The sequence below is a fragment of the Myotis daubentonii genome, chromosome 18, assembly GCF_963259705.1.
Source record: "Myotis daubentonii chromosome 18, mMyoDau2.1, whole genome shotgun sequence".
NCBI lineage: Eukaryota > Metazoa > Chordata > Mammalia > Chiroptera > Vespertilionidae > Myotis > Myotis daubentonii.
This window is the reverse complement of record NC_081857.1, coordinates 21,399,319-21,427,092: the sequence shown is the minus strand read 5'-3', so window position 1 is coordinate 21,427,092 and position 27,774 is coordinate 21,399,319. Positions and strand designations below refer to the sequence as shown.

At 55.9% G+C, this 27,774-nt stretch overlaps 1 protein-coding gene across 1 annotated transcript in view; it reads left to right on the top strand.

The window, feature by feature from the left end:
• The first annotated feature begins 758 nt into the window (after positions 1-758).
• LHX4 (LIM homeobox 4) overlaps positions 759-27,774 on the top strand; it is a 44,408-nt gene continuing 17,392 nt past the window's right edge. The window contains exons 1-5 of the mRNA XM_059675024.1: positions 759-834; positions 2,177-2,227; positions 4,269-4,434; positions 5,237-5,472; positions 17,222-17,393. Coding sequence (XP_059531007.1) covers positions 759-834; positions 2,177-2,227; positions 4,269-4,434; positions 5,237-5,472; positions 17,222-17,393 — 701 coding nt within the window. The remainder of the gene's footprint in view (positions 835-2,176; positions 2,228-4,268; positions 4,435-5,236; positions 5,473-17,221; positions 17,394-27,774) is intronic.

Sequence of the window (27,774 nt, the reverse complement as noted above, 5' to 3'; positions counted from 1 at the left end):
CCCTCCTCGCCCCTCGGTTGGAATGGAGGCGCTGGGAGGACGCGAGCCGCCGGCCGGAGCGAGAACCCCCGGAGGACCCGCGGGAACCCTCCAGCCCTGAGCGCCGCTGTCCGGACCACCTGCTGCCGCTGTCCAGACCGCCGCAGTATTTATCCACCCGGAGCGAGCCGCACGGCCGGGGCCGGGGTGGGGGTGGGGGACTGCCCGAGAGGCCCCTCCCCACTTCCTGCCGCCCCGCCCTCCCGCACCCTCGGCCCCACTTGGGGCGCCAGGACCCCCCACTCTGACCGGTGTCCGCCGCTCCCTGCCCGGTGGGGGAATTGGCTGGAGGGCGGGCCTCCCTGCGGAAAGCGACGTCATGGCCGTTCCTGCAGTGTGAATGAATCAAACTGCCTGGGTGACCGCGGCCTCCCCGGCGTCCGGCACGCGAAGGGTGGAGGGGGAGGGGGGAGAGGCGGGCGGGGGAGGGAGGAGGGGAAAAAAGCCAGGGCTGCAGCAACAGCGTCTCGACCGGGATGTGCACCAACCCGGGAGAGCGAGATCAAAGGGATTTGAAACAGACTGAGGACTGGCGGGGGGAGGGGGCAGCCAGCCTGTGGAATCCTCCAGGAGAGGCGGAGGGTCCTGCTTCCGCCGTGACTTCGGCGGCCTGGTTGGGCTTTTTATTATTATTTTCAAATTCCTGAATCCAGCTTGAGAGAGAGAGAGCGAGAGCGAGAGATCTTCGTAGACTGCGACTCGCTGGCTCTCGCTCCGAGATGATGCAGAGCGCAGCTGTCCCCGCGGAGGGGGCTGTCAAGGGGCTCCCGGAGATGCTTGGTGTGCCGATGCAACGTAAGACACCCCCCTTTCTCGCTGATTTAATTGAATAACAAGACAGCCGGCAGCCCCGGCTGGTGCGGCTGGTGCGGGGCGGGCCGGACGCTGCGCGCAGCCTGGACCGAAGGGGCCTGGCGGGGCGAGGGGCAGCCCGGGCGCAGAGGCGGTCACAGGGCAGGGGCGAAGGGCCTGGCTCTTGGCTTTTGGGGCAGAAAGTGGAAGCCTTCCAGATCCGAGAGTACCGAACCCGGCTTCCCCAGCCCATGGCTTTTCTAGGACCATTGGGGACAGAGTGCTGTTTGGGGACACCAGGGGAACAAGCTGCAGGGCAGGCCTGAGGGCTGGGTGGTCTCCCCAAATCACCCTCGCCCCCACCCCGCCGGGGGCTACTGCCAAAGCTCCCAGCATAGCGATAGCAACTTCACCCTCGCTGGCGGGACGCTGGAGAGCGCGTCCCTCGCCCCCCACCTCCCCGCCCCGCGGGCTGGCAGCGCCGAAGCCCAGGTCGCACGTTCTGTCCCCGCGCGCAGAGCACGCGCGCCTGGTGCGTCCCTGCCGCTGCCGCTCGCGGCGCCCGCCGCTGGTGCCGCTGGTGCCGCCTGCGCCGCCCAGGCCGCCTGCTCCTAGAGGGGAAGTCCGCTCGCCATGTTCTATCTAGCCAAGGAGTGCGAAGAGGGAGAAGCACCGAGGCGAAGTTGTGAACTCAGGGAACCGCTTGTGTGCAGGCGAGGGTGGGCTCTCAGGAGGTCTTGGGCTCGGAAGGGGAGAGACCAGGGTGTTTACGCGCTCTGCTCGCCCTCTGCTTTCTTTCCGGCGCCCGAAATTAGCAAGGCGGCGGGGGCTCCGGGCGTGTTTACCTCCGGTGTGTGTCTGTCTCCGTCCCCCACTCCGGGACCGAGAATCTGCGGTAGAGAATCTGTGTGTAACCCCGAGCAGGTCCCGAAGCGTCGAGCTCCTAGTGGGGGCAGCGCGAGTCCTGCTCCGCAGGCTGGCGGGCTTTTCGGGACGCCCCTGGGCACCGCGGAGAGACGAAAGGTCCTTTCACTCTGCTTGCCAATGGGGCTGTGCTTCCGCCCCGACTTCTTTCGTGTAGATTTCTTTTAAGTTAAGGACCGGTTCATCCAAGGATGCTGCCCACCGATGAACGAGGGCGCACGAGCGCGCCCTCCTGCGCCCCCGGTCACCATGGCAGGGTTTCTGTCCCGGCCAAACCTCCAAAGGCAGGCTGACTAGCGTGTGTTCTGGGCTACCCGCAAGTTTCTGAGAAAGGACTAGAAGAGCATAGTTTCTCCCAAACCTACTTAGGTTGTTTCTTCGCTGATATCCTACAGTTATCCTTTGTGCCTAATCTTGTCAGGTGTGGACAGCTTCACGTCTGCGCGGTGCCTTGCGGAGTTTGCTGACCAAGGTGTGTCTGTAGGAGGTTTTGGGTGTTCACTGTCCCCTTACTATCCCCACCCCACCACAGGCAGAGAAGGAGCGGGTTCTCGGCCCCTGCACAAACACAAGCCCTGGCAAAAGAGCTCCAAGTCCCTAAACCAGGGGTTCTCAACCTGTGGGTCGCGACCCCTTTGGGGGTCGAACAACCCTTTCACAGGGGTCGCCTAAGACCATCGGAAAACACGTATATAATTACATATTGTTTTTGTGGTTAATCACTATGCTTTAATTATGTTTAATTTGTCACAATGAAATTGGGGGTCACCACAACATGAGGAACTGTATTAAAGGGTCCCGGCATTCGGAAGGTTGAGAACCACTGCGCCTAAACTGATTGCAAGATCGTAAGCTCTGTGCCAGTGAGGGGAGTGTGCGCGCCTGACCCCGTTCCCCAGCGCTCTGCGCTCTAAGTTGTGGCCCGTAGGTGGCCTGCCGGTTAGGACTGGAGCGCAGGATGGGCAGGCGAGGCCCTGACAGTCTTTCTCAGATGGTCTCACTTTTTGTGTCTCTTATCCAGAGACAGCTTTGATTTCCACGTCAGGAACTCAATTTCCTAAAATGCCTAGAACTTGCCTTCAAAGCTACAGTTAGCCTGGCCTCCTCCTCTAGGAAACCATGGGGTAGAAAAAGGGGACTCCTTCAGGGCGGCCCAGGGAGGCAATGCCCAACCAGGAGGGGGTGGTCTCTCTCTCCTTTTGTCTTGCCCAGGGCCTGTGGCTGTGGCCTGGGAGACTTTGGGATGCAGCTTTTTCTTTTCTTTTAGGATGTGTGTGGATTATACCCAACCCCATTGCAGCAAATCTGGCCGCTGCCTGTTAGTTAAGCTGTTGGTGCTGGGAACTGGGCATGGATGGGGCAGGGTCCCCTCACACACCTACACAACAGTTCTCTTTTCTGGGACAGGGGCCTGTGGCCTAAGAACTTCATGTGAGGGTGAGGTTCTTGGGCCTCAGGGAGGAAGGGTGATCCCAGCCTGTGGGTGTTTAAATGTGGGTCTGTGGAGAGGAGACCCCAGATAGGTTCCCAAATAGGGTCCCTCCATCCCACCCACTGGAAGGTTGGGGTTGCCCCCCTCCCCACATACATACACATGCCCTACTCCTTCACCCTGAGCCACCACACTTGAAGCACTTGGGGGCACAGGCTTAGGGATCCCCAACCTTGGTGCCTCTGGGGCTCTGGACTCCAGAATGTTCTTTGGGGATGGGTGAGGTGCATGCACTTTCCCTTGCCAAGTAATGTAATAATTTCTCTCCACGAGGTCCTCTTCCGTAGTACACTGTGCCCGCCTGCCACGGTGCTGGCTCCTGGAGGATCTGGTTGATGAGGTGGCCCTCCTCCTGCTTCCAGGCGCAGAGGTGGCTGGGCGATGGGGCCTCGAACCCCCACAGCCCTGGGGCTCCGGATCAGGCCCCACAGGTCTGGGACTTTGCCAAATTGGGAGGGGGGGGTCATCGGTTTGAGGGGGTGGCCTGGGACAAGAAGCTCGGGAAGCATCAGGCGGAGGCAGCTGGGAATCACCCAGGAGCAGCCTGGGGTGGAGAAGCAGAGCCCCAGCCCCCTAAACTCACCCGGTGGGCTGGGCAGCCCCATTCCGCCTCCCATTAGTGTTTCCCAAGGAGCTCAGAACCCCCTTCCTGGCTGCGGGTGGCAGGAGCGCTCTGTGTGCTGGAGAGGGCACCGTGGGGTCACGTCCAGTAAGAGCCCAAGGCCCTTTTGCCCGTTTGAAAGGGTTCAGGGTTTTTTTTCTTTCTCGGGCCCTTGGACTACGATTTAGGGTCGCAGGTCCTTCTGGGTCCAGGCACATCCTGCCTCTACCCAGCGGTCCCCTCTGCCTCCTTCGGAGGGTAGGAGCGTCAAGGTCGGAGTCCTCACCGCGCCGCCTGCCCCGCAGCACTAGTTGCTGTGAGCGCTCCCGCGCCTTCTCGCACCTCTCACCTCCCCAATAAAACAGTCCGCCCGCCCCCCCCCCAGCACCTGCGTCCTGCGGGCCCCTCTTGCTGGCACAGGTGTGGAGGTGGGCCTCCTGTCGACCCCTTGCCCACGTTGTCTCCGGGGCACCAGGCTAAAGGACATCGGGCACCTGCTGCCCCGCATTGCCGGCCGGGAGCGGGGCAGCCGGAGGGAGGAGCGCCCGCTGGTCCAGGCCGGGGCGGTAAATGGGGAGCAGGCCCGGTGCGTCTCCTGTCCTTCCTCGTCTCCTAAAATCTCTCCTTCTGGCAGCTCTAATGAACCTGAAGCTGCGGGGAAAGGGCATTTGATTCTGTGTTCGGGAGGATCTGGGCGAAGGACTTCTCTGGGTGCCCCACTCCCCTTCTCCTCCCGGGCTCCTGCGGGCAGGCCCTTTGGGAAGGGCTGGAACGGGCTCCGTTACCGCCGGGCGCGCGCTCGCACTCCGGTCCCGATGCGCTCCTTCTCCCGTCCCCGCCTTTCTCGTGGTGCGGGGACGGAGGGGGAGACAAGAACACCATTAGATGTTCCATCAGATTCCGGTACAGATACTCAGATAGCTGCCTCCGGCACCGCAAACCTCCATCCCGCGTCACAAACATTTCCAGGTGCGAGTCCACGAGGCGTCCCCGACAGCAGGTTCGAGCCTCTCGGGTTACGGGTTCGGGTTCTCTCACCGCGCGGGTGCCGCCCCAGCCTCGGGCCGGAGCTGCGCACCACCCGGAGGGGATCTGGAGGAACGAGGTGACGCGGCTTGAGGCGGAGGATGGCGGGGGCGTCCGAGGGGTAGAGGCTCCGGCCTCCTCCGGTCCTCTGCCTCCATCAGAGAGGGCGCGAGGGCGCAGGGAGCCCTCCCGGGAGGCCGCCGTCCCAGCGCTCCCCCGGGAGCCGCGTTAGCGATTCAACCTGGGCCCGGGGCCCGCAGGTGGGGCGGGTGAGGGGCGAAGGTCTGCCCTGAGCGGCCCCGGGGAAGGCGAGGTCGGGCCGAGCGGAGAAAAGCCGCCAGGTGTTCCCTCGCTGGACGCAGGCTCGCGGACAGCCAGAGCCCGGCGGGGCTGAGCGGAGCGGCGTCCTCGGGTCTGGGACTGCGACCTGAGCGGCCTCGCCGCCACCGGGGCCGAAGGCCTCCGCCCCAGGGCAGGTGCCGCCGTGGTGGCCCGGGGACGGACGCTGGATTCCCGCTCCAGGCATCTGCTGCGCGGCGCTCGGTCCCGAGCGCTGTCACCTCCCGCGCCCAGAGCTTTGGAAGGTCCGCCAGGAGAGGTGGGTGCAGACGGGGTGCTCCTCGGGAGGAGCCTGTTTTGCGGGCGCCGTGTCCCGCAGCTCGGGGTAGATGACAGGTCGCGGCTGCGGATGGGGTGAGAGGCTGTACCCAACGCGGCCGCGTTCGGCGTGCCCGCGCCCCTGCCCTTTCTCTCCAGCCGAGGTACCTCGCCCATTCGTTTTCCTGTCTTACTCTCGGGCTGGCCCTGAGCGAGTGGGGGTTCGCCCCGCCTGGGACGCGTGTCCAGCCGCTTTGGGCGGCAGAAACTTAGGAGGAATTTGGAGGAATTAGGTTGCTCGGCTGCGCTCCAGCGAGGGGAGCCGGTGGAACCCTCTCTTGCTCCTCGTACCCATTTCACACCAAGCCTTGGGGAACTCGGAACTAAACTCCTGCGCCAGCCGCGTGAGTCTTTCGGTCACTTTTTAACCCTTGGGAAGCGGTTCTCCTCGGTTGGGAGCGGCGCCTCCTGCACAGAGCCCGGAGGTGGCCAACCGGGACGCGGGATGCGAGCGCCCTGCCCGAGTTCGAGTCTGGGCTCCCGCCCTGCTCCCCGCGCTTAGCGGACCTCGAAGCGCGCGGGCCGGCCCCGGGGACACCGGGTCTCGACCCGGGCAGCGGCTGGTGTGAACTGAAGTCGAACTGGAGGGGAGTTGGTGACTGCGCCGGGGAGGGCGAAATGGCGCGGCCGCAGGTGCTTGCACCGAGGGTCCCAGAGGAGGCCAGGCCGCGGCTGACCTGGGACCCAGCGCCTGCTCCTCTCCGGGCTCAGAGCTTGGCTTCATCCAGGATGGGACATCATCATCATCATTATTATTATTATTATTTAAGTTGCTATTACTCCTCCTCCTTTTTGAATAGGCAGGGCGAATGTCTCTTTACAAGGATCTGCCGGGTGAAACTAATCAGGAATTACTAGCAAGGCCTGGGCAGGATGACACCCAGAGCAGCAGGAAATTAACGGCAGGAGGACCAAAGCCAGGTGTACCTGCCCCCAGACACGCCAGATACAAAGCCGGGTTAAGGCAGGAATGTGCGCTGGCTGCTCCGGGGATTAGAGCGACGTGAGTCCCCAAGCCGTCGGGAGACCCGCCTCCACGCCTGCACATTCCAGGGTGAATTTTTTAAAAACCCAGCCCTCCTGGAGGTGAGGTGGGGGAGGAGGCAGGAGGGAGCCCGCAAAGCAATTTCTGTCCACTGAGCGGACGAAACGCGGCCCACAGGACCGGCTGGTGTATTGAACAGTGACCCGGTGACCCGGCTGACCAGGTGTAGACAGCCCACAAGTCCTAAATATTTCTATTGTTGTAACTTCCCATCGGCCTCGGATTGCAGTGCCCTTTGACTCAGCGCCGCAGTCAATTAGCGACTACTTAGCGCCGAATTAGCAGACAGAACTCCGGGAGACCCTGGGCCGGGGAGGGGGCCTTGCGAGTTGCACCTGCGGGCTGGGCCAGCGAGGGGAAATTAGTCACCGGGGACTAACCTCTCGTCCCTCACATTGTGAAGAAAGCTCCTTCGAGACTCCTGTTTGACTCAGGAGAGGTGGCTCTCTGGTGGCTCTCTCTGGCCGGGGAAATTAATTTCTTCCTCCAAGTGGGAGATGTGCGGGGAGGGGGAGGCCGGTGGAGTTGGATGGAGGACCTCTGTCATTTCTTTCCATCAGGGGAATTTATCAGGGTTAGAGCTGAAGAACTCTGGAACGCACGGGGGGCTTGGAACCACTTTAGCTGATGGGAGGAAGGAAGGGGAAAACCCAGGCTGGAGACAGACCGGAGCAGCTGTTGGCATGAGGAGCTGCTGGGTTGGGGGAGCGCTGGGGAGTGGGGTTTTGTGGTATTTTTTGCCTTTTCTCTGGGTGAGTGTGAACAATGCCATAACACAGATGTGAGCAAACGGGGTCTACTGCTTTCAGTATAATTCCGTGGTGGCTTGAATGTCTTCCTTCTCTCCCTCCCTTCGTACCTTCTTTCCTCCGTGAAATCTGTGCAGGGAGGAACCTGCGTTTGTGCCTGAATTCACAGCAAAGAGGTTTCGGTGGGGGCTGAGCACCCAGCAGGCTGCAGGGTGGGGAGGTCCATCTCCCGCCCTCTTTCTGGGAGGCCTGGGAGGATGTGGCAGTTTCTGGGTTCAAGACAGAATAAGCTAAACATTTCTCACAGGGAGCCCTGATCAAAATGGAGCGCAAATCAACCATTTTGAGGCACTGCTGTTGGGGGTAGGCGGACGGGTTGGGTTTAATTGGCAAATTAGATGGATTCACCCTTGGAAGATGTACGTTGGGTTCACTGTGACCGTGGAGGACTGGAGCATCGTCTCGGGAGGCAGGTCCTAACTCCTGTTGTTATTTAGGTGGATTTATTTTCTCAGCTCTCCCCACCCGCTTCGCTCTGTCAGTCTGGGTCTAGCCACAGATGTTTTACTGCGGTATCTCACCCTCAACTGTCTTTAAAGTATAATTTGCTTTAATTATAATGTTAGGGGGTGAGGGGATTGGTTCTGGGAATAGCTTCATAGAGACAAAACTTGCAGCCAAATTAATTGGAAGTTTCTTCCTATGAGGGGGAGGTTGCCAAACATATGGACTGTAGCTACAGAATGAGACATCAGGAAAGGGCGCCGCGGGGACGTAGCAGTGATTAAACGTGTCGATGCCGTGGAAGCAGAGATGTGTCTGGGACATTTCCATAGGTGGTCCTGGATTTGTGTGATGTGATTTTCTGTTTTATCTGCAATTACCGAGGATATCTAGCCTACTGAAGATGACGAATTTTGTGTCAATATGTAACCTAGAAGATAACCCTACACCTGCAATCCGTGTTTACATTGTGTATTTTATTTACTACAAGATTCATTAGATTCATTACCCAGATTCATTCTTAAAATGGTCACATTGAAATTGTCCCAGGATACCTTTGAATCTGATCTTTTACTGGAGAGGTTACTATTTTTGAGCTGGCTCAGCAGAAAAAGAACAAAGGAGAGTTTCCAAGGGGCCCCAAACTACCGAGTGAAACAAATAGGACGGTGGTGAGAAGGATTCCGGAGAAGCGGAGGGAAAGACAGTGTTCGGGTGATCACTTCTGATAAGAGGAGGAATTTTTTGACTTTGTTTCTGGTTGTTAATCCTTTGTCAAGACAAATAGCACTAGAAATTAGATAAGACATGTGTAGAATGGTGTGTTTTTAAAGTATGTGAGTGAATATGATTATAGTAGAGAATAGGATTCTGTGGAATGCTGATTTTTCAAATTATACTTTCCCATTGTTTTTGTGGCTGGCCCAGACCTCTGTTTAATTCTGTTGTCCCTGTCCCCCCAAAATACCACGATGTCCAATGCACCTTTTCGCCTTAAGTTTTAAAGAATTAACTTTGGAATTTTGTGCTTCAGCTGTGATGTTTATGGGATTATGCTTACTAGGTTGTGAAGGTCCCTTAAAAGAAAATTTATAAAACACTTAGGTCTCTTTAAGATACATTGGTTTAGAATAAGGGAAATATAAAAAAGGAAGTTATAAACTGTTCAAGAAAAATGAATAGTCTTTAATAGGGAAATGGCAGATAAAGAGCCAGGAGGGGGTGTGGGGAGGACACACACAGCGAGTCATGATTTGCCAGGTAAAACTGCATCCTCCGCCTCAGGTTTGCATCGTATGTGGACTGCATGGACGGATTAGTCCTGGGTTCCTTCCGGCACAATTACCAGGTGATCTGAAAGGGATACTGTGATCAGACAACAGGATTTTATTGTCTGTAGTGGAGGTGGCAACTTTGAATTGGAAAGTTTTATTTTTGAAACGTATATCGAGTAGTAGAACTTTCAATGAATTGAATGTCAATTTAGCTATACCTCTGTTATAAACCCTTAGAATGGGATATTCGAGAATTTAAGTCTGAGTTTAGGCAGGTGCCATGCAAGGTATGTCCCTGTGGCCTTCCGCTGATACACCTTAGAATTAGCCATTCCCAGACTAAATCAATCAGCCCCCGGAGTGTTCTCCAGCCTGCCTTTTAAAGATGGTCTGCCTTCTTTAGGACTCCGGGAAACGCAGGCATGGGAGCAAGGACGTCTGCCATGGACTGTTGTTTCCTCATAATTGGGGAAGGCATGGAGAATTCCAAGAACAACATTTGCATAATAATTTCAGTTGCATATGTGTTTCCATAAAGCCCCATTTGGCCTCTCCTTCCAATTTTTAGTCAAGAAACTTAAGAAATAACTAAAATTATCTATTTTTTGGAACCAAATGTTATTTGAGACAGAGCTAAAAAACAACAACATATTCCTGGAGTGAAGTCACCAGCAAAAGGATGTGGGGCGGAAGCCGCCAGGTAGAGGTGACTTTGGTGAGCACTGTTGGGAAGCCTTGGTCTTCCCTCAGCCCCACAATCCGTCCCACAGAAAAAGAAGGTTTTGGCCCCCAGCTGTGTGCCCTTAGGGAAGCCCTTTTAAATGGAGAGGTTGACTCTTCACAGGTTCTGGGGAAGAGGCAATGAGCTTGCAAGTTTACAAGTACTCGAAGAGCTGGCAATCTCACAGGCCAGAGTCAAGGTTCCCTTTTTGCAGCTGGAGCCGCCCTCAGTGGGCTGAAGTGCTCCCGGGTCCGAGAGGTGGCCCCGCTGACACGGAGTGTTGTGAGCTCCCCGAAGAGGGAGGCCTGAAGCAGACCTCACACCCCGAGAGAAGCAAGGACAACCTTGTCCTGGGCATGAGGCTGCCAAGTGAAACTGTTTGTGAAACAAAAAGGAATTCTGTTCACCCAAAAGGCACTTTAAAAAGTGGACTCCTAAATGGCCCATGTCAGTCCAAATTGGACAAAATATTAATCTGATCTCACAGCACGGTTAAATGGACATTGTTCCTATCAGTACAGAAAAACCCATTTTACAGATATTACAATATTCATCAGCGTTATAATTCCAACGGTAATATCTGAAATGCTATTTTCCCAGAAAGGTGCACTGTTTTAAATATTGTTTAGAAGTTCTGGTCAAGTGTGTTGATTCTAATTTTAGTCTCTTTAGTGAAAAAAGAAATTTTTCCCCCCTCACCTTGTTGATCTTCTGTGACCAGAGAGATAGAAAACACTATTTTTCAAAGAATTAAAATCGATCACATGAACACACAGACCATTTCTGAAATGTTTCCCAGTGGCCCCCCGGTGCCTGGAGAGCCGTTCCTCGGAAATGAAGAGACGCGAGTGGGGAATAAAGATGCACAGCATTTATTACGTTTCACCAGAGGGGTATGGGCAATTTGGTCTCCCATGGACCACATCAGACCTTTTTATCTCTTGCACTTACCAGCTTTCTGAAACTCCACTAATGGAGGAATCTGGGGATTTCTAAAATGGAACCCACTTTCTGATGGGCCACTCAGAAAAAATAGGCCCTCTGTGCCCCCCACGGCAGCACTTTGGGTGCCTCAGGGGCTGGGCATTCTGTTGTGGGTTTCATAAGCTTCCTGATGAAGTAGATTCCAGCTACAGGCAAAGGGCTTCTAGCCATTTCTCATCCAGTAAGAACAGCCAGTTTTTCACTGGGCATTTAGATGTTCCAAGAAAAACTCTAGAAGCCTTACATGGCAATTTGAACTCAACCCGTTCTTACTTGAATCCATTACAGCAAAAGGGAAGTGAGGCCAGGCGGTTGGTGGCCCCAACACCCCTGTTCTCACCATTCACAGGTGGGGAGGGGACCAAGGTCTGGCGAATTTGCCCTTCTTCTGTGGCAGAAAGAACCTGCCAGACTGCTTTATCCTAAAAACACCTGAGCCCTTGGGATGTTGCACGATCAGTTCATACGCTGGACTTAAGGCTGGTTAGAAAGGGTGTGCCCCTTCCTTCCAGATGCTTTAGAACTAAAGGGATGGAAGAGAATTTTAAAAGGGTGAGAGAGGGAAAGATAGTATATTGGCAAACAGGAAAGCATGAAATGATTTGGACAAATTTTGAATATATAAATTCACCTTGTTGGAGAGTGGCCACGAGAGTGGAGAAAGGAGCTGACCATGGAGCTCGGACAGTGGGATTATGGGGCCAGGTGTCTTGTTATCTGATGTGATCACACAGGCTGGTGGTGTTATCTCCATTTTACAGATAAGAAAACGGAGGCTCAAAGAGGTGACGCTGTTTATTTGATCACATCCGTGGCAGAAACAGGATCTGATCCCAGGTCTGGCAGACAGTCTGATCTGGGATTTACATTACAAACAGTTCGGCAAACCTAAAGATTTGAAGGTCTAAACTCACAGAACGGAAAACTTTCAAATCCCCCCAGTCGTTTTCCAAAAGAGAATTTGGACAGAATGTTCCTACTTGTGCCTGGCTTTCTGCTTCGCTCACTGCCCCCTCTCCCCGCTGCTCCAGGTGGGACACTCCCTCACTCAGTGATGGCTGCCCAGCCACAGAGAGAGCGTTGTTTCCAGAAAGGCCATGCCTGGCCTGCGTGTGAGGATGTGTGTGTGCATGTGTTTGTGTGCATGTGTGAATGTGTGTGCATATCTGTAATATATGTTTGTGCACATAGGGATATGTGTATGTATGCATGCTAAGTGTGCTGTCTGAGTATATGTGGATATGTGTGTGTGTCTGTGAATGCGCTACGTGTGTGTGTCTGGTGTATGGGGTAACCTTTGGGATTGTGTGTGTTTCTCCATACGGCGTGCCCGTGTGTGAATTGTATGTGTGAATATGTGCCTGGGAGGGTGTCTGCATGCACACACCCAGCTCTCACCGTGGGAGGTTAGGTCTGTGCCTTCAGCCGCGTCACCCTGCAGGACAGGCGGCTGGTGGAGGGACCTGCCAGCGGGGAGGGCGTTGGACTGTGTGGCCCAGCATCTCTGAAGGTTTGCTGGCTGTTCCAGGGGCGTCCCGTCTCTTCATGCCTGAGCTTCCCTCCCCAGTTTCCCAGGAAAGAGCATCACCACACACCTGCGTGCAGATAAGATAAAAATTTTCATTTGAAATGAAATGATGCCTTACATCGGGAACTGCGTTTGTAGATGAACTTCTGCCTTAGTGACTCCCGGGGTCTGCTTCTGTTCCGGCGTGTACGGTGGGTTTGGGGACAGTAAAAACTGCAGGAAATGAGCTGCCTTTCCTGGGGGCTGGGGACGCCTCTTGCTCCTTAGAAACGCTGGCTACAACTTGACTTCGGTCGGAGACCCCTGTCACCGCCCTCCTGCTCATTCTCTCTGGACTGTAAAAAAAAAAATAATAATTTATTGCAAGTTTTTGAAAAGGCTAGTGTTGTTGCCCTTTGAAATTTTTCTAGGTAGCTTGCATTTCACAGCAATCTAAAGAATTACGTGGCGCGCTGTCACCTGAAGTGTGGGCTCTGAGTTCACAGGGCTGCACCCCCTCACGCACAGGGAGGAATCTGAACTTGACAGATGCCTTCAACAAGCTGGCTACCGGGGTGGAGGGGATCCCCCCCCCCAGGGGCGCCTTTTCCAGGCCTCCCCAGGGCCCTGGGTGGTCCCGTACACACCTGCGTACTCTGTCCGAAGGCCCCAGATCTGTGCTTCAAACACTTCCCTGTTTCCCTTTCCCCGGTTGTTAGGGAGCCTGGTTGCTAAGGAGGTGTTCAGTGTTCCCACTTGCCCCATCGCTGTGCACCGAGCAGCAGCGAGGACGCTATCTCTTGGCCTCCTTCTCTCCATAAAATGATAGGGTAGAGCCAGGCAGGCGAGGTGGTGCCTCAGACTCCAGCTCTCAGGTCAGCTTAGCCCGCCCTACGCAGGCTTGGTTCAAATCCTGGCTCCCCCACCGCGGGACCTTGGGCACTTGGCTTACCCTCTCCCAGGCTCAGTTTCCTCACCTGTAAATGGGGATAATGATACCTTCCTCCCCTGGTGTGTGGATTATTGAGGTAATTAATATGCACTCAGGACCCAGCACAGCTCATAACAGGCTCTCGACACCTGGTTTTACTATTATTATTGTATATTATGGATTTCTTAAAGCATTTCTACATTATCTTTGTTTTTTAAAAATTCTCCTCTTAAAATCTACAGTGGGGAAGGTTTTATTTTTTTCATTTAAAAAAGCACCCTTAGTATGTCCCTTACATTTTTTTTGCCAAGCCCCGAGGACCCCGGTTTGGTCCCAAGACCTGCCTCCCTCTGAGAACCCCAAGTTTGGGCAGCCCGGCCCCTCCCGGGGGACGCCTCTCTGCAAGCTGGGGGCTGCAATGGCTGGTCTGCTCTTAGTGTTGTTCCTAAACGTGCTGTTGTCTGGGCTTGCAAGCCTCTAAAACTCCCGGCCCGCCCTCCCTGCATACATTAGCCTTAATGTATTCTCTCTTGAATACTCATCATATTAAGGGTCCCACTAGATACCTTGGTCGAAATAAATTTTATGGGCATACATCCTCGCCCTCATCCCTGTGCATTTGCAGCCGGGAGGAGAAATATAGCCGCATCTTTCCTCCCAGGCAAGGCCAAACAACAATTAGGTGGGAATCGGCGGCCTCTGGCCCCAGACCCAGGAGGTGCGGGGAGGGAGCAGGCGCCCGCCCCCCCACCCCTCCAGGGCTCGCTCAGCACCCGGAGGGCGGTTCTCTGGCTGGTTCTCCAAGGGTGAATTTGCCTCCGATGGCCCAGTCCCTGGCTCCCCAGATCCAGCAGCAGGCGGTGTGCCCCGGGGTGACTGCCAGGCACAGGGGCTGGTGCTCACAGGTTCCTGCGCTCTGTACCCGTTTGTCCCCAAACCACTTCCCTGAGCCCTGAGGGCTTCTTGGTTAGAATTTCCCTCCCCTCTCCTGAAAAATGAGGCCAGAGCCATCTCCCTGACACTCCCTTCCTCAAGCCCCAGGCCCAGCAGCTGCAGGAGAGACCCCGCCCTCTGGCCCCTCTTCGCGTGGGATGTCCGTCTCTGCCCCCGACTTGCTGCACCACAGGAGCTGCTGGTTATGCACCTGTCACTCCTCATAGTCTCACCTGTGTGTATCCAAATCCCTCCGCTCCCAAGGCCTCGCCCAGCCACAGCCTCCCTGGCCACCCTGGGGATCCTGATCATTCCTGGAGAGAGGCAGGGGTGTGGTTGAGTGAGCAGCCCCCCAGCCTGCAGAGCTGCTGTGTGATGTGGGTGCTCTCTGAGCCTCCAGGTGAGGGTCATGACCTCCAAGCAGGGGTCCCTGGGAAGATTCAGTGAGATCAAGCCAGGGATTTCTAACGTTCCTTTCCCCTCAGCCCCAGCGGCACCACATCAAACACCCGATTACTGCAGTTATCTCCTAATGATAGCAAGCCCTTACTGAGCACCAGCTGTATACACTGTGATTTGTTTAGTCTTCACAACAATCCTATGAGGTACTCCGTCATCATCACACCCTACCCCCCGCCCCCACTGCTTTACAGGCCAGAAAATGGAGGCAAACTAATTTGTTGAAGGTTATAAAGCAGGGCCAGGATTCGAACGCAGGCGGTCCAACTCCAGAATCCGTGGTCTTACCCTGCGTGCTCTCTATCCCCTGTTCTCCGGTGGAGATTCCTTTAGTCATCATGTGCTTAGCACTTTGCTGGGCACATCGGAACTCCTTGGTGAGCAATTGTTGGTTGAACACTTTCTTTGTCACAGAGGAAACCTTTTGAGATAGAAAAAAATCCCCATTCAATCTGGGACCGGTAGCAAGTGTCCAGTTTTCACATACTTCACCAAGTGTGACTCCTGGTAGTTTTCATGGTGTACTTGGCCTGAGAATGGGGTCAAAGGGCAAGGAAGGCATCAAAGGGGTCTGACTTTCAGGCAAATGTTGGTGGCTGCCAAAGCCTTGAAGGGAACAGGCTGGGGTCGGGGTTTAATGGGGTCCAAGACTGACACGTGTGTACAGGGCTAGTGATGGCAATTTAGTGACTGTCCCACCGCCTGGGTATACGTTTTAGATACAAATGACTTTCTACTTGAGAAAGCGTTCTCCTTCCATAGTTTAGATGTTTTTAATTTTCTCCCAGTGTATTGAGGCTAATTCCCATATGTTAACACTTTAAAATTATGTCACAACCAACAAACATGAATTGAGAAACCTGTGTGATTCATGAGAGATTTGGTTTTATGACGTTTGTTGACGTTTGGGAATGTGCAGGAGAAACTAGAGGATAAGTGTTTCAAGGTGAGCTTCTGAGAGAGGATTTGATCAATTATTTATCCCGCGATTAACATCTGTGGTGGTGTCCTGTGTGCCAGGCACCGTGCTAGGCAGCGAGTTTACAAGGCAGAGAAACGCTGGTGCTGCCCCTTGAGAATCCCACCTTCTAATGGGAAAGACACTGTGTAAACAAATAATTAGCAAAGGTCCTATTTACAATAGAGGTGAGAAATGCCAGCCAAATGCTTACACTTTTATGTGTTTTTGTTGTTGTTAATTTATTGCCTTCCCTTTGGGGTTGTGGGGAGGGAGGGTCTATTTACTCATCACCCCATGGAAGCCCGACCATCTTGTCTATTTTGAAACTGCTTCATTGACTCAAAATCCCTTGGTAAAGGTGAAACGGAGGGAAAACAGACCTTGGATAGAAAGCCACCAGGGGCGGGAAGAACAGTGGTTGGGCAGTGGTTGGGGTTGAGTTGCAGACAACAGAATCCACTTTCACTAAGTGGAAGGTGGTCAGTGACCTGGTATTAGGTCGCTTGCATCTCAGTGGAGCCATGTGTGGGCCAGGCTTCCAGGAGTAACTCCCAGCCCCCGGAATTCCTCGCCTCTGCCATGACTGAGCAGGACATCACAGCCCCCGACCCCAGGGCCTCTGCGTGCTGCACACCCGCACAGGGCAGCCTGCCCGAAGGCTGCGCCTCCATTTAACTTAGTTCTCAATTCAGGCCCCCCCCTTTTTTTGGGTTAATCCTCACCCAAGGATATTTTTCCGTTGTATTTTAGAAAGAGCGGAAGGGAGGGAGAGAGACAGAGACATGGATCAGTTGCCTCTCTTTTGTGCCTTGACCGGAATCAAACCCGGGACCCTTCAGTCCATGGGCCGATGCTCTATCCACTGAGCCAAACCGGCCAGGGCCAGCTCCCTTTGAAGTACATCTGATTGGCAGACTCTAAATCACAGGTGGAACCTGAGCTGCAAGGGAGCCTGGAAACGCCGTTTCTGGTTTGAGGTCTGCAGCCCAGGAAGGCGCGTTAGGAGGGATGTTGTTGGAGCCAGTCCCTGGTATCCATGGCAGCTCATTAAAACACTCCCAGGAGATCCTCCCAAGACACTGAGATTCTCCCTCCACAGACACCCTCAGAGCTGGGCCTCGATCTCTGCTCACCCCCTGCACAAGTCATCTGGTTTTTCTGCCCGATGGTCTCTCGGCCCATGCCTGGGCAGGTCTCGCTTTGGCGATGATGTTTTTAGCCCAGATTCCACCCAGTAGTGAAAGTGTCATGGACATGGAGGAGAAGCTTGCTGGGTCTTCCTGGCCCGCGGGCTGTGGAATTGCAGCTGGCATACATGGGGTGAGCCGATGCTGCTAGCCTTGTGGTGCCCTTAGAAACACAGAAGACGCCTTTGGGCCAAAGACACCCAAAGCAAGACCAGCAAAGCATGGGTTGCATTTCAGCCCCCTTGACCAGAGGTCTCTGTGCAGTGTACGGCCTGCACAGCTGCATGCGGCAGCCCTGGACGCTAGGTTCTGTCCTCCCCCACCATGGCGGGGGTGAGGGGTGGGGGTGGGGGTGGGAAGGCATCCACACAGGGCCCGTCTGGTGAGCGGTGCTGTGCTGAGGGCTCACGCTGCCTCTCTCTCCTCTCCCCGCAGAGATCCCCCAGTGCGCTGGCTGCAACCAGCACATCCTGGACAAGTTCATCCTGAAGGTCCTGGACAGACACTGGCACAGCTCCTGCCTCAAGTGTGCAGACTGCCAGATGCAGCTGGCTGACAGGTGCTTCTCCAGGGCCGGGAGCGTCTACTGCAAGGAGGACTTCTTCAAGTAAGTCAGAACCGGGGCGCAGCCTCCCTGAGCTGGCCTGGTCTGTCTCTGCCTTGCGCTGTGCAGTCGGGTGGAGGGGGGCAGGAGCTGGCAGGGGGGCAGGGTGGGGAGGGCAGTGGGCCCATGGAGGGGTGTATGAACCCTCCTGGTGAGAGGCTGCTCCTCCGCGGTCCCCCTTTGGGTCACCAGCCCCATCGCTGCTGGAAACCCCAGGGTCCCCACCTCACTTGAGCTGCCCGGGGAGCATGCATGGGGTGGCTGACAGAGGGCTCCTGCAGCTGCTCAAACGCGCTCTCTGCCTGGGAGTTGGTGCTTCAGGGCTCTTGGCTGTATCATTCCTGCGGCTTTCAGAGCAGGTGCGTGGAGAGCCCCGATTCTAGATGAGGCTGCTTCACGGGCCTCGGGGGCCTAGAGGAGTTGTCTCTGGCGGGGCCGCTGGGCTCCCTTGGAAGAGGCAGTTTCATGCGATGGTTAAGAGCCCCGACCCTGCCTGGGTTTGAACCCACTTACTAGTTGTGTGCTTTCGGGCAAATTACTTCACTTCTCTGGGCCTCAGTTTGCTTACCTGGAAAGTGGGGCTGATGCTAATAGTCCTGCCTCGTAGAGTTGTTCTTCAGCTTTGAAGGAGTCCGTCTGGGTGAGGCTTTGGGACAGCGTCTGGCCCCTGTGTGTGAGCTCTGAAGGCTGCCTTGGTTTTCATTCTGATGCTGGGTCCGTCAGGAAAATTCCTGTTGGAGCTTTGGGTCAGGGTGAGGGGACCTCCTAGAATTTATTTCCGTGGCATTTAGGCTGGAACTTCTGCCCCAGGATCTAGTACCTGGGGCATTAGGCTGGTGGCTCAGCGGATTGGGACCAGCTGATAACAGCAAACAGGAACAGGAGGCGGGGATTGTCCATCAGTGACATTGGGCCCAGTGTCAGGGGGGGCCCACTGTGGGGGGCCCGTGGACGGGACTGGGACTGTGAGGAGGCGTGCCAGGCGAGCGAACCCCAGAGGGGTGGCGTGCATCCTTCAGAGATTGTGCGTTCTGGGGACAGGGAGGGAAACGCCGGTCCCGGGAACAGAACACGATTTCTCCCAAATCCTCCCAAAGCTTTAACTGTGGGGAGTGAGTCATTTGAATTTCCGAGGGTCCCAATGATTTTTGTGCAACGTGAGTTGGAAAGTACATTAAAGATCCGCTTGATAACTATGGGGCTGCCTGCGTGGCCTGTGTTCAGAAGGCAGCTCTCATTGTCCATTAGCATCACACTGTGGTCAGATACGCACTGTCTCCGTGTGTGTGTGTGCATGTGTGTGTGCGCGTGTGTGTGCGCATGCGCGCGCTCGTGTGCGTGAGTGTGTGTGTGTGCGTGTGTGTGCACACGTGCGTGCGTGTATCTGAGTATGGGGGCAGAAGCTGGCACACCCTACAGATCCTCCAGCTGAGAGATGGGCCTCTGGTTCTTCATCTAAGCCTTTCGTGTGTCCTTCCAGCCCCACCCTCGTCTTCCTTCTCCTTCCCCGCCGGTGGCCCTCGCCTTGCTTGCTTTGTTCTGGCATTTACGCCGTTCCTTCCCCTCTCCCCACACCCTTTCTCAGTGGGCAGCAAGCAGCTGCCCGTCTTCTTCCCTCAGCGATGGCCTGGCCAAGCACACGGCTGTTCTTGCAGACGCCTGATGGGGTGGATTTCATCATGTGGTGTGTGCATGTGTGTCATGTACCTGTGAGCACCTGTGAACAAGAACGTGTGTGAGGGAGGATCTGATTGAGGGAGCAGCGGATGGGTGAGTTGTCCCCGCTCCCATAGCCAGGGCACCATCCTCCAGTTTTTCCCTTTCCCTGCAGAAAGCCCAGTGAGCTGAGGGAGGCAAGAGGCCCCGCCACCTCCCTGTTCATCTGGGGACAGGGTTGGCACTGAGGTGCCCTGGCTCAGACCTCTGGCTGGTCCAGCTGGGCAGGGCAGGGCAGGGCAGCCCGTGGGGTGCAGGCAAAGCCTGCCAGGGACACAGAACCAGGGCTCTGTCCATAGAGCAGCTCTTTTGAGCCCCAGAATCACCCTGGGGCACCATCTGATGTTTCGACCTTGACTGGCTGGTTCTGGGTTTGGGAAAGGGCGGTAGCAGCTTGGGGGCAGTTTTGGGTTTGGGAGAAGTAGTGATAAGGAGAGAGGGTCCCCCTAGACCCAGGAGAGGCTCAGAGTGAAGGCTGGGGAGGGATTAGCACCGGTTTACGGCCCACAAGCTCTTGACCAAAAGTAACAATGACACCCAGCTGGTGCCCTGCCTCCCCGGCCTCCCCAGGCCATGGTCCTCATTTGGAGTCTTCCCGGGCCTTGCTCAGCAGCAACCTCCCGACTGACCCCCCACCCCCTCTACCCCACAGACTAGCGTCCTACCTCGCAGCTCAGGTCCCGACCCCTTTCCCCCAGCTCCTCAGGGCCCCCTCTGCCTACAGAGTATTCCAGATGCATCACACCATCAGAGCCTTCTGCCCTGTGCCCACCCTCCCTTCCAGTCCTTAGCTCACTGCTTTCCTAGGTACGAGTCCCCTCCCCTCCCCGCAGGATGCCCGCTTGCCCAGGCACGCTCTGCATTTTCCCACCTCCACGCCCTGGCTCTGCTGTCTCATCATCCGGGGATGATGTTCATCCTTCCAAGGTCTGCCCAACCTCCATGGCCGAGAGTCAGCTCCTCAGTGGGTGGGAGCCCCTGGGAGGCATGGCCACCCTGTCCCTCCTCCCTCCTGGTGACTCAGCGGGAACTGCCTTGTTTTGCTCATTCCTCATGCACCTGTTTGAGCTTCCTGTGGACTTGAGGGAAGGCTTGTTAGTCGATCATTTTTCTGTCCCCCATATAGGCTCCTGGCCCCAAACCTTGCCCATAGGCTGTCAAAGAGTAGATCGCACAGTGAATTTACAACCACTGCACAGTGTCCTGCGATTCTTGAAGGCCCAGGCTGCCTGGGAGATGCACAGACCCCTTTATTTAACACAGTTATCGTCCTTGTCCCATGGGACTGCTCTGCTTCATGAAATGACCCAGTCTCAGGGGCGGAGCCTTTTGTAAAGTGGGGGAGCTGTCCACAGAGTGGGTGCTGATTCCAGGTCATTAACCCTGTGACGAGGTGCTGTGTGGAGGGAAGTGGTCCTCCCCACTGCCAATGGAGGGTCAATCAGATGTGAAGATCGGGCAGCCCTGAGCCCGCCCCAGGGAGGACACGTGGATTAATAGGCAGTCGGGCCACCTGTTCTTTGGAACCCTGGCTGTTTGGTACAGGGAGGCACAGCTGCAGGCAGTCACAGTCCCAGGTGAGGACGGAGGACAGGGGTTGCTCAGGGTCAGAGTGGCTTCAACTCCCACCAGGGGTCTTGGGACCCACTTCCCACTTGGGGCTCCGGCTGTGACTTGGCCACAGAGCTGGGTGCTCTGCTCCTCATGACAGCTCCTTAAATGTCCCCCGGCCCCTGCTTTCCCATGGCACACTGGGGCACATGTGCAGTGGGACTGTGAGCAGAGAGAACGTGAGGCGGGGAGGAGGAGCAGGGCAGTCTCTGGAACCTCAGATCCCTCCCTCATCTCACACTGGCTGCAGGAACGGGTTCAAGTGCTGGGCGCCCTTAAGCAACTTTCTTGACATCTCTGAGCTCCACTGCCTTCTTCAGGAAAAAGGGAAATGCAACTGGTGGCTGCTTTAGAAGACTTGGCACGCTGGAGCATCTCACTCAAGGGAGGTGTTTTTTGTTTTTTTTAAGAATATATTTTATTGATTTTTTACAGAGAAGAAGGGAGAGGGATAGAGAGTTAGAAACATCGATGAGAGAAACATCGATCAGCTGCCTCCTGCACACTCCCCACTGGGTATGTGCCCGCAACTAAGGTACATGCCCTTGACTGGAATCGAACCTGGGACCTTTCAGTCCGCAGGCTGACGCTCTATCCACTGAGCCAAACAGGCCAGGGCAAGGAGGTGTTTTTGTGTTTGTTTGTTTGTTTTATCATCAGAGTGGTTTGGGGAACCCAAACTCTGCACCTTGCACCTCAGACAGCTTTCAGCTGTGGGTTTGGAAGATGCCTGGTCAGAGCCAGGGAGAATTCCTTCTCTGTGCTCCTTAAAGTCAAAGAGAATCACGGCTGTAATGTGAAGCGTGGCCCCTGGATGTGTGTCATAGCTCAGACACGGGGGCGGGGGTTGGGGGGGGGGGGAGGGCCAAGGGGAAGCTGGAGATTAGCTCTCACCTCTGGGAGTTGGGGTAATACTGACGACTGGCAGCAGAGGGCGACGTTGATGTGTCACAGACAGAGAAGTACGGTATTGTGGAAGGTTGTACTCTGTGGTTGTTGCATTTTTCTTTGGGGGGCGGGGGCGTTGACCTCTCTCTGGTTCTATAACATTGGCTCATTTGTGCTGTTGTTTGCTGTTGTTACTCCCTGGGTTCTTGGCTCCCCTTTCTCCAAAGGAAATACGATTCTGAGCCTGAGAGGAGAGCAGTGTGGTTTCAAGGCCATGCAATTTCAGTGGCAAGCCGAAGCACCAACTCCTTGTACTGCATTTGCTGAGCAGGTCCTTTCTGGACTGTGAGCCCAGCATGTCGTGGGTCCCCTGTCTCCTTGCAAAGGAACCCAGGGTCTGGGGAGGGCAGGGGTCTGAGAGGAGGGCTTCTGAGTCCCCTCCCGGCAGCTCCCTTGCTCTGAAGTGCCGTGAAGGCAGGACAGGTTCTGTGCTGCAGGAACTGGTTCAAGTGCTGGACGCCCTTAGGCAACTTCCTTGACATCTCTGAGCTCCGGTGTCGTCTTCAGGAAAAGTGGGGATGCTCATGGCGGGTGCTTTGGGAAACCCGGCACGCTGGAGCACTTCTGAAAAAGGGAGGTGTTTTACGAGCAGAGTAGTTTGGGGAACCTCTCTGTTTGCTGAGTCCCTGTCCTGACTTTTACTAGCTGTTTGTCAATAAACAAGTGCGTAGGCCCTTCGAACCTATTCCCTTATCGTTAAGAGGCCCTCATTCTCAGCCACAGAGTTGCTGTGAAGTGAGAGGATAGTGGGTAAACCGTGCCCAGCACAGGCTGGGTGCTTTATCTGTGTCTCTGGGTTTCTCGCCCTGAGTGGCCGCTGGACCCACAGCCCTGGGAGGCACGGCTGTTGGAGTCCGCCCGCAGTGCTGGGCCTGCGCTGGCTTCTGACCTCTTCCTCCTCCCCCAGGCTTGAGACCTTCCCAATCAGGTGACCTTTAATGACCGAGAAGCCCTCAGACAGAGGTGGGGGTAGCCTGGCAGAGTGGGGTGGGCACAAAGCCGTGTGCTGGGGTAAACCACGGGGTAAAGATACCATGTGGATTTGCATGAAGGCTTGGGAAACAAACCAGCGATGATGATAATGCAAACAGCTATAGAATCAAAGAGAGGGTAACAGTCATACAAATATTTAAAGTAAAGCCTTCAAGAACGTTCCAGGCTGCACCCCTGGCCACTCTGCCTGCCTGCGGGGTCATGGGGAAGAGTAGGAGGCATTCTGGGGGTGACTGCCACTCCAAGGGGCTCCTGTCTAAAATGGCATGCTTCTCTGGGGGTGTCTCCCTGCCCCGGAGGCCTTCACCTGCCTGGCGGGCAGAGACAGGCACTGTCGGGGACCTGGAGGGACAGAGGGCCTCTGTGTCGCTTGTCAGGGGGGCAGCTGTGCCAGCCGCTTGCCCAGCCCGGCAGTTCCACTCCCCCCCCCCCCCCCAGTCACTCTCCCAGCCGCCAGCAGGGCTGTGCGCCAAGGGCAGGTGAGCGGCGTCCTTGGGAGCCCGGGCGGGCGGGCGCTGATTTATCCCCGGGTTCAGAACAGCCTGTTTCCGCTCCGGCACACTCTGCCTTTGGCCCGGCCGCAGGGTGGCTTCTCTGGCTCCTGTCAAGTCTTCACTGTCGACCTTGGCCCCATCGCTCTGGAGACCTGGGCCTCCCTGGCTCAGCGGGGCAGATGCGCACAGGATCTGGGCTAAAACCTCTGTGGGGTGGATTTCACAGCGGAAGTGAGAACAAGGTTTGAATCCAGCCTCAGTGTAGAGCTCTCTGAGCCTCACCTTTCAATCTCGGAAAAGGGATGGGAATAGAAATAGCCCCTTTTCTGAGTCACTGTGAGGACTGAGTATGATGAAGGACGCAAGTACTTAGTTCTATTAGTAACTGTTCTTATTAAGGTCGTGATGCTGTATCCAGGTAGGAGGAGGAAAAACAGAGGGGGAGGGGCTCAGGCTACAAAAGGCCTCAGGCCAGACAGGGGGCCTGGGGTGGGAGCTGGCCTGTGTCCAGTGGCAGCGGCAGGCAGGTGATTGGAGCCACCGCCCGTTTCAGTGTGGGGGAGCCATCTCTCCCTGCGGGTCCAGAGCTCGGTGGCAGTAACTGCAGTCCTCACCTTCCTTCCCAGGGTGGGGTTCCCCGCTCTGGCTGGAGGGGCCTCTAGCTGGTACCCTGTTGCTCCAGGAAGAGGCCCCTGTAGTTCTGGGGTTGTTTGTGGGTCTAATCTGGGGCCAGGTTCTTGCCCAGCCACTAATTTCTGTTAAATAGACACCTGCGAGGCCCCCCCACACCCCCCCCACACCCGCTAGCAAGATGTGCTTAAGGGGCGGGTCTCTTTGACGTGTGACTTTCCATAATTTCCAAATAGTTTATAGTCTAATTTCCTCACTAAGCAAATTAAACCTTTTAAGGTAATGATCAGACAGTGCAGAGAGTGGCTGTGCGTGTGGACATTTGTAAGATTCAAATACACTGGTGGGACCAGGCCCACAGTCATTTGCGAAGGCCCGTAATCAAGGCAGAAGCAATTACTTAGCAGAGCGGCTCCCCCTGGGACCCGAGGCTGTATATCAGGGGTGATGAGTCCGAGGATTATCTGTCTGCCCGCCCTCCCAGAGCCCATCCTCCTGACATCTGTGCAACCTGCATCCCAGAGACTGCTGCTTGGGGGAATCTGTCTGGAACCAAAGAGTTGCAAACCAGCCTGCGAGTCAGCTGGCAGCTGGGCTGTGGAGATGGGGTCCCCAAGCAGAGAGGGGTCCCAGTGACGTGGGCGTGGAGGTGCAGTCCCGTTCTCCTCATCGCTGAGGCTCAACCTCCTTTTCTTTCCTTCACCTCCCACCCGCACCATTCAGGTACCAAGTCATGGGGCCCACCTCCAAAATGCCTCTCTCTTTCTTTTTTAAAATATATTTTATTGATTTCAGAGAGGAAGGGAGAGGGAGAAAGAGCTAGAAACATCAATGAGAGAGAATCATTGATCAGCCACCTCCTGCATACCCCCCACTGGGGATCGAGCCCTCAACCTGGGCCTGTGCCCTTGCCTAGAATCGAACCTGGAACCCTTCAGTCCGCAGGCCGACGCTCAATCCACTGAGCCAAACCAGCCAGGGCTAAAATGCCCTCTTTCCATCCCTGCTGTCTCTGTCCCCTCTGAGGCAGGCCCCCCGTCACCAAACCTCTGCTCCACTGGGATCTTCCCCAGTCGGCTGCCCCTGCTCCCCCTCAGCCCGTTGTGCTTCCTGTCTGGCCTGGCCCTGGCCACGTGGCCCCCATGGCCTCCTGAGACTTCCAAGCTCAGCACTCAAGGGCCTGTAGTGATCCAGCCTGACCCCATTTCCTTCTGACTCTCTGGTCAAGGTCACATGAGGCAGATGGGGGTGGCGGGGGCTTGGCCTGTGAGAGCCAGCCTCTGGCTTGTCGCTGAGCATCCTGGGATCTGTCTGTCCCCCAGAAAGCCCCACTTGAGGCTGAGCTCTGTGGTGGGCAGATGGGTCAGCACAGTGGGTGAGCCTGGGGGGTGGTGTGAAGGGTCGGATGGGGCCTCTGCCCCTAAACATCCTTGCCACTTCCTGTCACAGCGCCTGCCACATGACCACTGAGAGAGAGAGAGAGAGAGAGAGAGAGAGAGAGAGAGAGAGAGAGAGAGAGGGAGTCCTTCGATCCCGAGGGACCCAGAATCTGCAGATGCCACAGGAGGGCCAAGAGCATCTGTCACACAGTGTTTCTCAAAGAGTGGTCCTTGGAACCCCGCATCAGGGGCACCGTGGGGGGCTTGTTAAAAGTGTGGATTCTGCTTTTAAGCAAACCTCTCAGGTGGCTCTTCTGCTGGGAGGGGAGGCAGGTAATCTGGTACCCACTAAACGAAGGCCTTGGCAGAGAATGGAGCCTGAAGCAAGGAGGGCAGGTTGGGTGCCTGGAGGCAAGCACGGGAGGAGGGTCAGTGTTGTGGCCAGTCAGGCCACAGCCCCCAGCCTGTCCTGCTGTGAGAGGGGATACTGACGCCTACTGTAAGAGGAGAGCTCACCTGGCGCTGCCTGGGGCGTGCTGCAGGCTGACTAGGTGCTGTGTGCTGACTGCGTGCTGCAGGCTGACTGGGTGCTGCGTGCTGACTGCGTGCTGCGTGCTGACTGCGTGCTGCAGGCTGACTGCGTGCTTACAGAAGTTAAGGGAGGGAGCTGGACTCTTCTAGAAGAGGGTTGGCTCCTACCTGCCCCGAGCGGGAGAGGAGGGCAGCGTGGCTGAGGGAAAAGGAGAATTGGGCTCCAGCTTCTTTTCTGCTACTAACGGAGCTGTGTGATCTTGAGCAAGTCACTACCTCTCTCTGAGCCCGAGTTCCCTTCTGTGTTAAATGAGGGGCCTGGACTAAAGCCTTTCCAATAGCATTTATCTCAAAATAATACTGAACACTCGTGGAAAAGAAAAACATATTTAAAACCCCAGATACAAAGCCGCGCGGCGTGGGGCAGATCTGGTGAGCCTGGGAGGTATGCGAGTGCGTGTGTGCATGGGGGGTGGGATTGGGGGATATGTTCCCACCCCCCAAGGCTCTCATGTTCTCTGGTGCCAGGCCTTCTCCAGATATGGCCCCTGTCCATGTCTGGCGAAGGCTGACCATTCTCGGGCAGAACTTTACGTGCCCGTGACATGGCTGAGGTGCTGATATATGCTGGAAATATTAGTCCATACAGTAACAGTAAATATCAGCAACTTACCTGTCAAGTGTGCTGATAGCGAAAAGAAATACATGTAGGGAAGTGTCAGCCGGGGGAAAAATATACGGCCTGCAGTAAATCACCCCCAGGCAATTAAAGCATAAAATTAAGCTATGCGCTACTTTGTTTCCTGGGGACAGTGCGCTGGGCTGTGGCGGCTCCCACACACGGAGGCCGGCGTGGGCCTGGCCTGACCCCACTGCTCCCAACGGCCAAGAGCAAGGAAGAGCATTGAGTTCAAATCCCGGCTCCACCGTTCATGGCCGTGAGGCCTCTGGCACGCTACCTACCTTCTCTGAACTTGTTCCCTCGTCTGCAAACAGGGGAAGCTATATCAGCACGTGCCACAGACGTGGGTCATTTAGTATTTATTCACCAAATAGCCACCAAACACATAGCTTGGGCCAGGCACTTCTCTAGGCGCTGGAACAAAGCAGATGCAGCCCCCGCTGGCTGTCTGGAGAGGGAGAAAGACAGGAAACAAGAAATGCACAGCATGTCCGTTGGCGAGGAGTGCTTTGGAGAGAGGAAAGGAAGTGCTGGGTGGGGAGATGGCCAGGAATGCCCCAGGGAGGGCCACATTGGAGGGAGCCACACAGGAGGGACCATGCAGGTGTCTGGGAAGCGTGCTCCAGGCCAAGGAAGCAGGGCAGGGCCTGAAGAACCAGGGTGGCTGGGCGAGTGAGCAGGCAGCGTGGCTGAGTAGAGGCTGGAAGGTTGATGGGGGCCAGACAGGGACCTTGACCTTTTTAAAAAATATATTTTTTGTTGTTGATAGTATTACAGAGATCTCCCATTCCCCCTCCCTCGCGTCCCCCCTCCTCCCAGCCCCTACCCACCCACCCCAGGTCTTCACTACCCTATTGCCTGTGACCATGGGCTATGCGTGTAGGTATAGACGTTCTTTGGTTTCTCTCTTCTGGTTCCCCCAGCCCCACCCACATCGAGGCATATCAGTCAGCCTGTTCCCTGCCTCCCTGCTTTGGGTCTTAGGAACCTTGACCTTTGACTCCAGGCGAGGTGGCAGCCACTGGAAGGTTTCGAGCGGGGGAGTGAGATGGTCTGACTCAGGCTCCTGGTGGCTGTTGTGTGGAGAATGGACGTAGGGCAAGTCCTAAAGCGGGAGGCCGTGCAGAGGCAGTACCAGGTGAGGGGTGATGGGCCTGAACTAGGGAGGCAGCCGTGGAGATGGTGAGAAGTGGTCCAATTCTTGATGTAATTTCGGGTACAGCCAACAGGATTTGCTGACAAATCAGATGAGGGCGTCCAAAGCTTTCGGCCTGAGTGATCGGGAGAGTGAAATCACCCTCCTGGGAGATGGGGAAGACCCCGGGAGCGGATACTAGGGGAGATCAGGAGTCTGGCTTTGGACATCCAAGTAGGGATGCTGAGCAGGCGGTGGGACACAC